The following is a 15,591-nucleotide window of genomic DNA, read 5'->3' on the forward strand; positions in this document are numbered from 1 at the left end:
CACACACACACACACACACACACACACACACACACACACACACACACGTATATAGTTTTAGCCCATAACGATTCTCTTGTATTATCTGAAATTCTTCACTTGAAGATGGAAGAGGCTGTAGGCTATTCTCTGGGTAAGTTCAGGGAGATCATAAGAAAGGGACTCTGAAGATCCTCAAGCAGACCAGGCTTTAGGCTCATAAATGAATCTCTTCCACTGCTTCCACTTCTTTTAAGTATCCAACTCTAAAGTAACTTTTGTTTTTCTGTATTACAGAAATAGTCTGTTCATTGATGGAAAAATTAGAAGACCAGATAAATAGTTTTTTTTTTAACTGCTACTTTTGGTGGAACCATTGAGAAGAGAGGCCAAGAGGAAACACGTCCGTTGTAAATTTCTTTTGAGTGTGACAGTAGCCTGCTCACTGAGCTCCTCACTCCTGGCTTTATGTGGTACTCCTGTGATCACTCATGTGACTTAGTAATTGTTTTCCAAAGAAAGATCAAAGGAAGGGAGTCAGCTCCTGTCTTGTTTTTTTTTTTTTTAATAAGACTCTCACAACTCACTAGATTTATGAATTTTGTCTTTTTTATATCCACATTGCAACCTTAAGGCCAAGCACAATTTAAAACTTTACAAAACTGTTTTTGTAGTGTGTGTGTGTGTGTGTGTATCCTTTCATAGGTCAGGGTTGATGCTGGATGTCTTCTTCCATCTCTCTTTATCTTTACTTCCAGATGGGGTCTCTCAGTAGATCTGTAGCTCACCCATTTGTATAAAATGTTTGGCCATTCAGTTGCAGGGATTGTCTCTTCCCTAGTAGTTGGACTCTGACTGTCTGATACCATGCCCAGCTTTTACATCAGAGCAAGGCTCTGAATTCAGGTCTTCTTTTTTTTGCACAAGAAGCACCCTATAGACGGAGCCATCTCTCCACTCTCCACATAGATTTATTTTACTGTCTTCTTAGGGAGCACTCTATCCTACAGGGAAGTCAGAACCTATGTGTCTCAGAGCTACCATACTTTTGCATGCTAGGGATACAGAAAAATCTTTGCACATATTTCTCAGTTGGTCTGGCATAGAACCTGTCTTATCTTAGAAAAGTATGAAATAAATTATACTTATATATAAATTATATAAATTATCCTTAAGAAAATTTCCATAAAATGATGTAACTTACTAGAGTAGTTCGAAATCTTTTGTCAAAGTTTGTTTGCTGCTCTCTCTATAAATTTTTCCTCTATTTTGACTGTATTTCCTTTGGTAAGTTCACATAGAGACTATATTTTGAGACTATAACTATTCCTTAGCCCCCGATTCATCTCTTGCCCATCCTCCAAGATTCATGTCGTGTGCTTCTTTAAAAATTTTAGCTGGGCAGTGGTGGCGCACACCTTTAATCCCAGCACTTGGGAGGCAGAGGCAGACGGATTTCTGAGTTCAAGGCCAGCCTGGTCTACAGAGTGAGTCCCAGGACAGCCAGGGCTATACAGAGAAACCCTGTCTCGAAAAAAACAAAAAAAAAAATTAAAAATGCTTATTATACTTGGTTGTCTATACTGCTGAAGAAAACTGACTCCCCTTCCTTCAGGAGTGATTCCTTGCCAAGTGCCCCTTCCCTATGCATACCATAGTGTTGACGGCTTGATCTCGTACAAACTTTGTACAGGTTCCGCAGCTGCTCTGAGATCGTGAGCACTGTGCCTGTGTTCTGTCCAGAAGACACTGTACTGCAGCTGTCCTCCCTGGCCTTTGGCTCTTACGCTCTTTCCACCCTCCCTTCCACAATGTTTTCTGAGTCTTCCTGGGCGGGGCCATTATAGATCTCTCTCTCTCTCTCTCTCTCTCTCTCTCTCTCTCTCTCCCTCTCCCTCCCTTCCTCCCTCTCCCTTCTCTCCGCCTCCCTTTCTCTCTCATTGTTCCTCCCTTACTCCCTTCCCTCCTCTCTCATTTAGGGTTGCTGCCATCCTATGAGACAAAAATTTTAAAGATACATTGATTTGCTTTTGTCAGTTTTACTCAAATGTTTATGAAATTTTATTAAGTTTAAACTGACAGGCACATCCCCCTCCCTGTGTCTCCAAATGCCAGGATAAGCACTTTTGTTTCAGTCTCTCACTGTTTCAGCCTCTCACGAGTTTACTTCATGCCTGTGTTAGTGCCTTGCGAACATATGAGTAATTCCAGTGGCTTTTGTGAAAGAAATCATGACTTTGTAGACTCATGTTCTGTACTTGTTAGTGTAGAGGCACATTGCACAGATCATGGGACAGAGGACAGCATGGGTCATCACTGAAGTAAAGGAACCCATGGTTATTGTCTTTGGTATAGGATGACGGTAATTACATTCCATGACCATAAAATAAAGGACACAGTCTAACAGATAAGTGATAACCAGCTTACAGGACTGCTTGAACTTGAGCCTAAGGGACAAATGCCACTTCATGGATGGAGTGCTAGTCTGGAGTGCCTCTCCAGAGCCTTTCAGCCTCTATCTGACACCTGTGAGGGGACCTCCATTCTGGTCAATGGAGACACCTGTCAGTGAGCCAGTTCCTGGTCCACTGTTTTGTCATTCAGCTCCTCTTAGCTTGTGCTAGGGCTTTAGTTTTTATTTTGGGGCTATACAAGCATACTTTTCATCTGAGGGAAAATGAAGGATAAAGAATATAGTGATCATTACCAATATCACAGTCACAGTGGCACTGCAACTATGTTTCTGGGGACTTCGTTTGGACAATGTGGAGACTGAATCAAGCATGGTAAGGAGTTGAAGCCTATGCCCAGCAGGCATCACACAGAGGGGCTTCTTAGCCTCTCTCCACAGAATGCTTCTAGATGTTAGCTGAGATGCTGAGTCTTCCGTGGGTAACAGAGGTGTCTGGGTGCAAGACAAAGAACTCTAGACCATGCCTCGTCCATTTACTTTGTTTTTTTTCAAGTTATTTCAGATTTCAGCATTGTAGATACCCCCTCTGGCATTGTGATAGCAATAACATGAAGGCAAGGAGCAGAAGACTCATCTTACACTGTTTTAAACTGTTTTGTTGAAATTCATACCACACAGTTCATCTATTAACACAGACCATTCAGTAGATTTTCAAGTAATCACAGTATTTAAGTTAGAGGGTCATATCAATGCCTCTAGTCCCAGTGCTATATCTGTCCCTTCCCTTGGGCTTCATCTCTGCTCTGGGGACTCAGTACCATGCCCAGGGGCATCTCTGGTCCCTTTCTCCATCTGAAGGTGGCAGCAGTACTGGTGAGCACAGCCATTGTTTCATTCAGTGCAGTGGAGACTTACTGCTTTAGCTCCTAGGTCCCGTTACCCCTTTCCCCTGCCCCCGTACCACCGCTGTCTCACTAGCCTCCCATTTCTTCCAGCACCAATTTCTTTCTGTCACATGTTCTTGGAGACCAAACCTGGGGTCTTTTTCATGCCCGGCCAGTGTTCTGCCTCTGACCCAGCTCCAGCCTCATTCACTCAAGCTGTCAGGGCTGCCTTTGGAAGAAGAGATTAGGAGCCATTAGAATGTTGACATTTCTGAAGACTAAACATCTCATAGTTTTTCTTGTTTTTAATCAGGAAAAGAATATTTTTGTTCAGACAAGGTATATGGAGGGCTACAGCCATGTAACAATTGTTTCTAACCCTGGGTTCTTAAGTTTTATAAGTCTTATTTTATTTTTAACTTATGTGTATGTGTTGGTTTGTGACTGTGAATATGGGAATGCAGGTGCCCACAGAGGCCACAGACACAGTACTTTGGACCTGGAATTGTAAAACTTCAAAATGAACCATGTGGGTGCTGGGAACTGAACTCTAGTCTTCTACAAAAGCAGTTTATACAGCTGAGACATTTCTCTATCCCTGATTCTCAGTTCTTATTTGGAGATACAAAATTATTTTCTTTTCGAAAAGCTTTCATGTGGTGTTTGTATTTTAACCTAAGATTTGCTCCCTTTCTGTAGCTATAGATGGGCCTCCTAGTAGTTAGCAAACTTTTGTATATTGGAAAATAATTCCTATGCAAACATTTCTGCAATGAGTGATTTACTGTTGTTAAAGACAGTTTTTAAATGCCATATGAACAGCGTGCTATAGCATGCTGGAGCATCAGGGGCAAGGCAAGGGGGTGGACAGGAGCTTCTGCGACTATGGCCATGTGTGCAGCTTGAAGTAAGCTGGTGTCCTACAAACACAAGCATGCAGAACATTGAGACTGCTGACTCTCTGACTCGGGGCTAGACATTTTATCTAATTCCAAGTGAGTAGTGAATGCTGGGCATTGAAGTTAACTTCCACTATTTCTAAAGTTTCTAAATGGGAGAAAAGAGTTTGTTTGTTTGTTTATTTGGTTGTTTTTTTGTGCTATGTACATATTTTGGTCTATGGGAAGAGTATTGCTGATGAAAGGACCCAGTTAGGGAGAAAGACTTCACCAGTTCTCATACTGGCTCACCGAAACTGAATGCTCATAAATTAAAAGTATGAGTGAATGAGCAGCCAAAATGTCCAGTTTTGTTTTATTACCTCAAAAATGAAACAGCTTGAACCTGGGCCTTGAGTTTAGTTTCTTTGGTAATTAACTTCTACTTCAAAGTTCAGCTTTGCTTATCAGACAAGCAGTTCTGTTTGTCTCACTGAGTTATATTATTTTGTTAAGATAATTTATTTGATCTAGTGACAATCATGAGCTCTCCTCAACAATTAGGTTTTCTTCTTTCTTTTCTTTTTCTTTTTGGAGTAGCTGGGAAAGAAACCTACATATTAATGACTTTTGCAATCTCGTTTTATTTTTCTAGGAGTCAGAGAATAATAAGTTATGTTCCCTATATTCCTTCCGAAATACGTCTACCTCACCACATAAGCCTGACGAAGGGAGTCGGGAGCGCGAAATAATGAACAGTGTTAGTTTTGGAACCCCGGAACGCCGCAAAGGGAGCCTTGCCGATGTGGTGGATACGCTGAAGCAGAAGAAGCTGGAGGAGATGACTCGGACGGAACAAGAGGGTAGGTGGACTTCTCCTCTGGGCTTTTTTTCCTCGGCCATAGCAAAATAACCAGCATCCCAAGGGCCAGAAGTGCCTACATAAGGCAAGCTGGGACTAGTCACTCATAGGTTACTATGGTGACATCTGACTGAAGTCCATTAAGAGTGCTAAGTAGGTAGCCCCAGTTTTCTCAAAACCTGTGCGTTTGTTTGTTTCTTACAACAATACCCCAAGGATTAGAACTGACCTTAACCATTACCCTGGAAAAAGATAGCAAGGGAATTTTCCTAGCAACAGTTTTAGAGCTTTTTTTCTTATTTCCTTTTGACAGATAGTTTTTTTAATATGTCCCAATTAAAAATTAAGTAAACTTTTTTTCTAATGTATTTCTCTTCCATCTTATGACTGTTATACATGTAAAATTTCACATTCAACCCTGAATGTTGGCATAGAGTGGAGAGCTGTCAATGCTCTCCAAGGGTGGGATTTGGTGCCTGTGCAGCCTTCTGCACTCAGTTTCTCTCCAGGACTCTTCAGTGGACTCTGCATTTAAACAAAATGCTCTGTGTGGTATCACAATGAGTGTGTACATGTGTTCTTTAGCTGTGTGCTTCAGGCCTGACCTAGCCCTGGATTTTTCACTTGTAAGTGAAATTTAGAGCTCGGTGACACTCTAGAGAACTTTGATTAGCAGATAGTTCCTGTCTAATTGAATTTTATTCTTGTAAATATTTAACATTTGTGTTTTATTGATATTTGTGGAACTCTGACTAAAAAGTTGTCATCTTCACTTTCTTGTCATGCTAATCAGATTGCTCGCATGTATTTGATGCCTTTGATGACCCAGGCTACTCTGCAGTAACTTAGGAACTGCAGCCCTGTCTCATGCTCTACCCAAAGCTCAGTTTTTCCAAGCTACAGAATTCAAAAGTTGCTGTGGTCTTTTTATTTAACATGGCAATTGAAACATTTTGAGAAATAACCCAAACAATGAATATGAAAGTCTCTTATAAACTGCAAACTATGTGAATTTGAGATGTTCCTGATGATTATTACATTATAAATATTAATTATTCCACTGTGCTTCGATGTAATGATGCCTCTGGAGACCACTGAGGTAATTTGGATGATCAACTTTACAGTTATTTCTCTTTAGTTACAAACCTTTAGAATTCTTGTGCTTGCTTGATGCATACAGCACATACATCTTTTTACACACCCATGTGTGTGATTGATCCTTTTTGTCACCTGAGGGTACACTGTGTGTGTGTGTGAATATATATATACTGATTGGATCTTCAATACTGGGTTTCTAGCTGTTTATTTCTTTCCCAATTGTCAGTAATTTCTAATATGTTTCTTACATCCATCTCTAGATTGTGAAAGAAGATGATTGGTATATTCTGATCTATATTGAAAACATGGACAAGTATGCTCTAGAGGGGCCGATGAGCAATTATGGATAGCACATGTGATCATTAGTGTGCGAACTCTGAGCTGACTCTTCTGTTCTTTCAGAGTTTTATCTTCTCTATGACTTCCTTCAACAGTCTAGTGAAGCCTTTCTTAGCGCTATGGTAAACTCAGAAAATAAAATCCATAGACTTACAAAGAAGTGAAAAATATTAAATACCCAAGTAATTTTTAAAATATGGTAAAGCAGAATGTGATTTTTTGCTAACAGTAATATAGAGTTTAAGGTAGGGTCAGCCACGCCTTTCTAGTGTAGCAGTGCTATAACTGATATGTGCAGGTGTTTTTACCAATTGCAGGGAGATGGAGAACGTTCTGTTGTTACTGTGATAACACTATAGCCACAGCAGATGTTGCTTTCACCCGTCACTCGAGGAAAGGCAAAAATCTCAGTCTGAGCTGGTTGGGGAAAGGTTGCTTTTCCATCTGAGTTCTGTCTCTCTGTCTCTTGGGGTCTGTGGACTCAAGGTTAAGAAGACTGATGCTAGATTACATGCTGTGCTCACAATGCATAAGGGAGTCTCAAAAGTTTCAAGAATTCATAGTCTAGTAAAAGGGATAGGACACATGGCAAATGAAACCTAGTCTGAAATCTAACAGTGACAGGCTCATGAGAGCTGAACAGATCAAATGTTTTGGGAATTTACAAGGTAAGGTGATTGCTTCTACCTAGGAAGCCACCAGAGGGTTCTTTGGGGAATGAGTCCTAACTAGTCTGGAGGATGAAAGTATTGCTTTGGTGGAATGCAGAGAAAGATATTGCAGGCCGAGGAAGGGCATTACATGTAAAACAGTCAGCCTTCAGGTTCTAACTTGAGGTGAATTTGCATAGGGGATATTAAGATAGAAAAACTAGGCTGTGTTTGGATCCTGACAGGCCTTGCTATTTTGGCTACAAAATTCAAATGCAATATTGAAAGTAATGGAGAAGCTGCTAACTGTTCTGTTCTACGTGGCAAAGGACTAGAACTTTGCTCTGAGAAAGTGAATCTGGCAGTTCAGTGTAGGGTGGATGGGAACAGGGACAGACATTTAGGCCATTGTTTCAGGCTAGAGATGATAAGGGTCTGAACTAAGGCAGCAGAAGTGAGAAAGGAGGGAGGCATATGGAGATGGAGTCAGGAGAGGAATTGTAAAGATGTGTGAGTGTGCAAACCAAGAGGTTGTTCAACCATAGCTCAGGATTTTATTGTCGTTTGTTTTGTTTTTTTAAACTCTGAGCAAATAGGAAGGTGGTGATACAATCAGTACAATAGAGTGTGCAAATATGGTTTGCAAATGGGAGCAAAAGATGGTTTCTAGTTTTATAATGTTATAGTTTGAATCCCATTTTTAAGTGTGTACATGTGTACACACATATGCACATGTGCATGCCCACATACCCACGTATGTGTATGCAGTATACCTGCTTTAGCAACTGTGTGAAGGTCAAAGACCAACTTCAAGTGTCAGCCCTCACTTTTCACCCTGTTGCAGTCAGTGTTTATTGTCCTCTGCCACTCAATACACCAGGCTAAGTGCCCTATAACCTTCCAGGGATTGTCCCATCTCCACCTCTCCTCTCCCATAAGCGTGCTGGGATTGCAGATGCACACCACTGTGTCCAGCATCACATAGGTTCTAGGATCCTGAACACAGGTCTTGATACTCTTACATCCAGTGCTTTAGCCACTCAGCCACCTCCTCAAGCCTGAGTACCAATTTCAGTTGTTTTCTGGTAGCAATAGACTAGAAGGCAGTGGAAAACCAAGGAAATATAGAAAGATCATTAAAGTTTAGGATAGATTTCTGATTCTAAAATGATCACAGCATAGTTCTCAGGAGGCCAGACAATCCTCCCAGTACCTGCTTGGCTTTGGATCTTTACAGCCTTGGGTCTGGTTTCTCAGGTGGGATGGACAACTCCCAGGGCACGTAAGAGCTTTTCACATATGTCATCTTCCACTCCACAGCGTGAAGGCCGTCTTTTAGAATCAGCTGATTGACGAGCCTGTATGGATTACAGGAGAAATGAAGACCTTTCTGAGTCATTCCCAGAAAATGCTTTGACTCTTTATCAAATTACAAAGACCATCCCTCTCATTTCTCTTAATGCAGAAACTCATCTGTATGAAGTTTATCATTGTCCATTTAAACCATTGCTTACATAATAAAACAGCAACTTTCCAGGCAGATGCTTTCATCCACTATATCACTGTTTTCCCTGAGCATTGCTCTGACTAGATTTCAGAGAGTCTGATGAACAATGGCATTTTGTCAGAAGCACCCTCTCCCAACAGTGAGGCTGATGGGAAGATGAACAAGGGTTCTGCCTTTTGTGAATTTAATTTTGATTTAGTGTCATAAGTAGATGAATGGCTATGTGGCACATAGGGAAATGATGGGCGAGTGGAGAGACACAGGAGTGTATTGAATGACTAAATCTCAGAATCTTCTTTGTAAAGTCCTGTTGATACTGGTGGGTACAGCGCAGACAGGCTGTGATTAATAGAGCCAGGTTAGAATGCTTCCAAGATAAAAATCCTTCAGCTGTGATTAAATGATGAATTCTAGTTATCCCGTGTTACCCGTCTTGTTGCCAGCATAGCTGGGTCCTAACATAAGCGACAGTTGTTAGAAAATGAACACTTTAAAAAGGACTTCTATATCTAAATACATATATTTAATCAGAGAGCCCTTTGGCTTCTGAAAATAGGTTGTCTAATGAGAATTTCATTTGAGCAGCTGCGACTGAGGAGGTCAACAGGCAGCGCTAGGAGAGTATGGCCCAGCTGGTTAAATGTGGTGGCTGTCGTGATTTAAACGGTCAAGTGCTGCTTGTAATCCAGGACCGTCTGTTTGTGGAGGGAAGAGTGAGTGCTTCAGCATAATGTACAGCTGTTTTAATCTCTCTTTAATAATAGTGCTCCAATCACTGTCATGTCTTGTGCATCATACTACTGAGTATATGATCCCAGGCCGCTGGGGTGAGTTGCAGTCAGCACTGGGAGTTACGTGAGGGACAAGGAGAAAACAGGAAAACCCTTGGGTGTCAGACAAGACTTTCTGACTCTGACTTTTCAAGACTCTTTTTTGGGTAATAATTACCTCTTTTGTGAGGAAGCAGTGGTGCTTGGAATTAGGTAGAAATATCAGAGCGGAGAATGTGCAGAGGACACAGCTTAGCCAGGGTTCCATAGACATGCCTGGGTCAGAAACATAGAGTATGAATTTGCCCTATGGTGTGCCTTAGGCCATCAGGGTGATGATACAAGCACACAGATACACTGTGCTGTGCCCTCCCCCCACCCCCCAAAAGGCAGTAGTAAGCTTGGGATTCTGGCAAAGCAAGTTTCTCAAATGATGCTATAGCTGTTGGGAGTACCACGTATACATCTTCTGTGTATGACAGGTACACTGGTATTATTTACATCTCTAAATAGTCATCTGGTCTGTTTTCCCACTGAAGTATATCAACATTGTATGTTTTTGTGTACTAAAGTTGTTGTCTAGTATAGCTGAAATGAGGAGAAAACTCTGTTTTGAAAGTCATGTCCTAGATTGAGGTAGATCTGTATTTGAATCCAAGTATCAGTACTCATGAAAGCACTACAAGCCATCATGTGGACTGGAGCTAGAACGAGGTGCTATAGTTTGATAGTTACTCAGTATTTACCACAAGAACTCTATAGTACAAATTCCTACATATCTTTGTTTTAGTTTTTTAAACCAAAACATGCATAATTATTGCCTTAGTTACTTTTCTATTTTTATGATAAAACACCATGACCAAGGCAATAAAAGCAAGCATTTTATTTAGCTTGAAGTTCCACAGTTAGAGTCTATGATGGTGAAGTGAGGAACGGCTGAGAGCTGAACTCACATCTTCATCTACAGCCAGGAGGCAGAGAGAGAGAGAGAGAGAGAGAGAGAGAGAGAGAGAGAGAGAGAGAGAGAGAGAGAGAGAGAGAGAGAACACTAGCTTGCTCCCAGTGACACACCTCTAATAAGGCCATACCTCCTAATCCCTCCCAAACAATTTCACCAACTGGGGGCCAAGTTCACATATATTAGTCTGTGGGGACCATTCTCTTTCAAACTACCAAAATTCAAAATTATAGTGCTGTTATGAAAATCAACCATTGGTCAGTGCACTAAGTCATGTGGACCACTGTGGGCACACAAGCACTCAATAAATCGAGCCAGAGTTATCTCCTGGCCGTGAGACCTTTCGTGTATGACTTAACCCTTCTGCGCTTCTATGAAGCTGGGTTGTGGGGACTGGATAGCACTTTTGTCATCATGGCTATTATTGCTATTGTTATTGTAACTACTATTACAGTGTTGTTATTTGAAGAAACTTTTCAAAGAGAAATGTTATAAAAATCTTATTGCATGCAGCAGGCTGTAGGAAATGCCCTAGAGTGTTAAGGGATTTAGCGTTTGGCGGCAATGGTGTTCTTGTGTTCTGGAAGAGCAATTCAGTTTTGCTGGCCTTTCAGGCTTTCTGGAAAAGCTGATAGTAAAGTTTCCCCACTGGAAGCCAGTCTTCCCTGCTGTGAAGTGTGGAATGCAGTGTTGTCAGCCACCAAGGCTGGTGGAGCCTTGGATGAGGTTTCAGACTCCTGTCAGGAACAATGTGTTCCTGTTGCAGTGAAATCTGTGGAATCCTGTACAGTAATAAGCACCTTGACATTCACACCATGCTGTAGCGTCAAAACAGTTTTATGGAAGAATGTATGGATATTAAGGGTTTACTACTATTTTGATTGATTGTTGAAGTCTTAGCACATCTAAACTTTTCTGATTATCATTTATAAGACTTGTACATAAAAACACATTAAAAAGACTCAGGGATATGGCTTCTTCAGTGAAGTGCTGCTGTCTCACACATGAGGGCATGAGTTTGATACCCAGAACCCACTTAAAAGACCACTCCAGTACTGGGGAGGTTTGCCCAGGAGGATCCTGGGGCCTTGCCAAATTGTTGAGCTCCAGGTGCAATCTTAGAATTTAAGAGGAGAGATTGAGGAAGACACCCCATGTAGACCTCAGGCCTCTATGCACATGTATGCCTGCCCCAAACATGTACACATACATATTACACCCATACACATGATAATAATATTTATATTCTTGGTGCTCTATTGGATTATTTTGTGTGGGAATTATGCTTAGTGCATTTTCAAGTTAGGTATATTTGCTTTTCAATTTCTGGAAACTAGCCGTCCTCTCATGTAACTTGAGGGATCACAGAATGAGTGGGAGTTCTATAGCCCATGGCCTTTTGGACAAATCATCACTAACTCTGTCTGCAGCTGTTTCGTGGGCCTTGTTACAGTCCAGGTAACACACTATGCAGCTGAATGTTCTCCTTAACTTCTCTTTTTTTGGCCTCTGCTTTGAAATGGTGCTGTAGATTCTTGGCCCATTTCTAGTTCCTCAGATTTAAAGGTTATTTTTTTTTCCTGGCTCTTTTCACTAATAGCTTTAGCAGACACAAGCAATTGTTTCAGGTTTGTCTTTTGCTGAATGGGGAGGGGGTTGAGGGTGCTCCAGGCATTTTTTGTTTACAAAGGGGTAGCTTCCTAATGGCTCACAGGAGCGGGAACAGTCTCCTCTGCCTTTTGCATTTGGGAAGTTTGCATTTTCCATTGAAAATCCATTACATTTTCTTCAGAGTTTTTGTTTTGTTTTGCTTTGTTGTTGTTGTTGTTGTTTCTCTGCTAGTTCAAAAAATGAGCAAGGGAAAGTTTGGATTTTTCGTATTTTTTAATAGTTGAGAGAGAAAATGAGCAGATATGGAAGTGGGTCATTTAACATGTTAGCTGATGATCAAGGAGGCAAATGCTCATAGGCTCGTGGATGAGGCTCTGTGCTGTGACTGCTCATAGGCCTGTGGATGAGGCTCTGTGCTGTGACTGCTCATAGGCCTGTGGATGAGGCTCTGTGCTGTGACTGCTCGTGGGCCCGTGGTTGAGGCTCTGTGCTGTGACTGCTCATAGGCCTGTGGATGAGGCTCTGTGCTGTGACTGCTCATAGGCCTGTGGATGAGGCTCTGTGCTGTGACTGCTCATGGGCCCGTGGTTGAGGCTCTGTGCTGTGACTGCTCTTTGGCTCTCCACCTGTGCAGCTCTTGCTTTAAACATGAAACATGCTACAACTTTGCTGTTATCTTCCATTTTGTTCTGAAATAGTTTTGAATTAGTTTTTAAGTAATACATTTAGTTTTTCTGGCTTTAGATATTTTTTAAAACAATACCACCCTGTAGCTTCTGAGCCCTGGTTTGTATCCTCACTCCTGTACTACATGATGAGTTTTGCTGTGTAGTATAATGCAGTTTCACTTCTGTTTAATATTCCACACACTACTCTAAGCTGTGGCATGTAACAGTCTGTTCTACTGTCCTGTCTCTAGATATTTGAAGTTTTCACAATTTTCGGTAGTGAAGCCAATAATGCCAGGGAGGGTCTCACACTTGTTTGACGCACCTGTGAGTGAGGGTCCTCCCTTCAGGACAAGGATTGCGAGTATTATATTGATAGTGACAAACATGTATACTCTTTTTTTACAAAAAGTATTTGCTTTGTCTCTGTCTCCCTCTTCTTTTTTGTGTATGTGCATGAGTGTTCTCTGAAAGCTTTAACTGTCTAGACCTCTTTGCTGTGTCTTCCTCAACTGTTCTTATAGTTTTGTTTTTCATTTTTATTTTTTTTCCCATAATCACTAACCTTTTCAGAAACTCAACAAGAGTCTCCAGTGGGCCCTTTGCTGCAATTTCCCTTTTGTTGTGTCATAATAGAAGGTCTTCAGCTCTTTCAACAATGGCCAAGCACAGGTGCCTTGTTCTCCTGCTGGACTGTGATTACTGGATTTGTTAGGAAACACACTGTTCCCCCTTTTGATCTTCTCTATTGATGTTCCCATCTTAAGATGTGGTTTTAGGATTAGAGTAATTACTGACCTCTAATTATCTTGAGTTCACAACCTACGTTTTTTTCTGAAATTCTTTAAATTTAAAATAACAAGCCTTTTGATTATTGTTCAATCCTATTGTTTATATTGAAATAGACGTTTGTTTTGTAGTCAATTGACATGGTATATGGAAATCTTCGCCTTTTTCTAAGAATATCATAGACCTATAATTCCAGTTACCAGGAAGCTGAGGCAGGAGGCTCATAAAAGTACAAGGCCATCTGGGCTACATAGTAAGTTCAAAACCATCCTGGACAATCCTGTTTCAAAACAAAATTTAAAAATAAAGGAAATAGAGAGCCAGGCATGTCACTCAGTATTTGGGTGCTTGCATTGCATACATGAAGAGTCTGGGTCCCATACTTAGCAGTTTAAAATTGTTTAAGAATCTTTTCAGGAAGGAGGCTAGGATGATGGCTCAGTGGTTCAGATTCTCAGCACCAGATAGGTTGGAGGCCTGCCTATACTCCTAGCACTCTGGAGGTGGATATAGGATCTTTGGAGCAAGGTGGCTAGCTAGACAAGCCATATGTATAAACTCTGCTTCAATATTTAGAGTGGAGTCTGATCAAGAAAGAGACTCAAGTCAATCTCTGGTCTCCAAAAGTCTACTCTATGTGTTCATATATGTGAATATGTGCTTACTGGGTATGATTCCACCACATGCCCAGAAAAAATATAAAAGATGACTTCTTTCAGATGTTGGCTTGGACTTGATATGCAATCTTTTATGACCCTAGTAACTTGATAGTATCATGTAATTGACTAATTGATTTAAGTTTAGTTTTTTTCATTTATAAAATTATACACACACACACACACACACACACACACACACACATACATAGAAGAATAAATTCTAAAATTCTATGCCATTTTGATTTTTTAAAAATTTATATCTAAACTTCAGAGTCCCCTAATCAGGGTGCCCCTCTCCCAAAATATTTTTGAAATAAATCTCTCATTTCAACCAATCTCATGATTTCTTTCTTTTATTCTTGAAAGTGTTCATTATTACCTCTTCTTTTTAATATGGGAATATTTATGAAGTGAGAGATAAAAGCAGCTATGCAGTTTTGATGTCTGAAGAAGACATTGTCCAATGAAGTCCTTACAAAGCCATGGCTTCAAGGCCCTTGCTTAGTGCTGATATCTTAGCTCTGAATTATCTGGTGGCACAGAGGTGGATGTACTTTCTCAGTTGATGTCTTTTCAGTTTATGTCTGAGGGGCCCATACTGCAGTACAAACCCAGACAAATTCTCACAGTGAAGTCAGAGGATGCAGGCTGTCCACTACTACTAGGAGCACCAAAGTTAGAGGCTTATGGGTTTGCACAGTTGCTCACAGACAGTATGTTAAAAACACGTAAATACTAATGATGAAAGTATGCTGAATAGCTCTGGCACTGTGACAAACATTGAGTCGTGCAAAGAAAAGCCATAGCCGCGGCAACAGCAAGATCAATCACACCGTTGTGTATTTTTCAGTGAATGGGAACAAGAGTCAAAGGGAAGTCTTATTAAAAGAGGCCCAACAAACTGTGTGCTCTGAAATTCCATAACATTCCAGAATCCAATCCCAGCTTAAATGGAACTCATTTAGATTTGTTTATTTATTTACTAATTTTAAATTAATTAATTAATTAATTAGTGTGTGTGTGTGTGTGTGTGTGAGCATGCCATGGTGAGTGTGTAAGTCAGAGTTGGACTTCTTTCAGGAGTCCTGTATCTCCTTCCACCTTATTTCCAAGGCACTGGTCTCTCCTGCTGTTTCTGCACAGCATACTCCGGGCTAGGTGGCCAGCCACCTTCCAGCTGGTTCTACTCTCTCTATCTTCTGTTTCTCTAGTAGTGCTGGGATTACAGATGCATGCTACCATATCCACATCTGGCTTTTTATGTGGGTCTCACTTCATCAAAATGATCCAGCAAGGACTTTTACCCTTGAGTCATCTCCCTCACTCTCTTTGGGCTTTTAAAAGGATGATCTTTTAGCTCTCAATTTCTAGCTTCTACATATTCAGATTTCAGTTCCAGGCAGGCCCGAACGGCTCAGTGGATAAAGGAGCCCACTGCTAAACCTGAGTTCAATCCCCAGGACCAATATGAGAGAGAGAGAGAGAGAGAGAGAGAGAGAGAGAGAGAGAGAGAGAGAGAGAGAGAG

General features: G+C 41.0%; 1 protein-coding gene across 3 annotated transcripts in view; it reads left to right on the top strand.

The window, feature by feature from the left end:
• The window catches only part of Sox6 (SRY-box 6), a 545,917-nt gene that overhangs the window by 249,344 nt on the left and 280,982 nt on the right, over positions 1-15,591 (top strand). For all 3 annotated transcript variants that reach the window (XM_028778215.1, XM_028778216.1, XM_028778214.1), the window contains exon 3: positions 4,810-5,017. In XM_028778215.1, coding sequence (XP_028634048.1) covers positions 4,810-5,017 — 208 coding nt within the window. The remainder of the gene's footprint in view (positions 1-4,809; positions 5,018-15,591) is intronic.

This window comes from Grammomys surdaster, unplaced genomic scaffold (genome assembly GCF_004785775.1).
Source record: "Grammomys surdaster isolate TR1022 unplaced genomic scaffold, NIH_TR_1.0 330, whole genome shotgun sequence".
NCBI lineage: Eukaryota > Metazoa > Chordata > Mammalia > Rodentia > Muridae > Grammomys > Grammomys surdaster.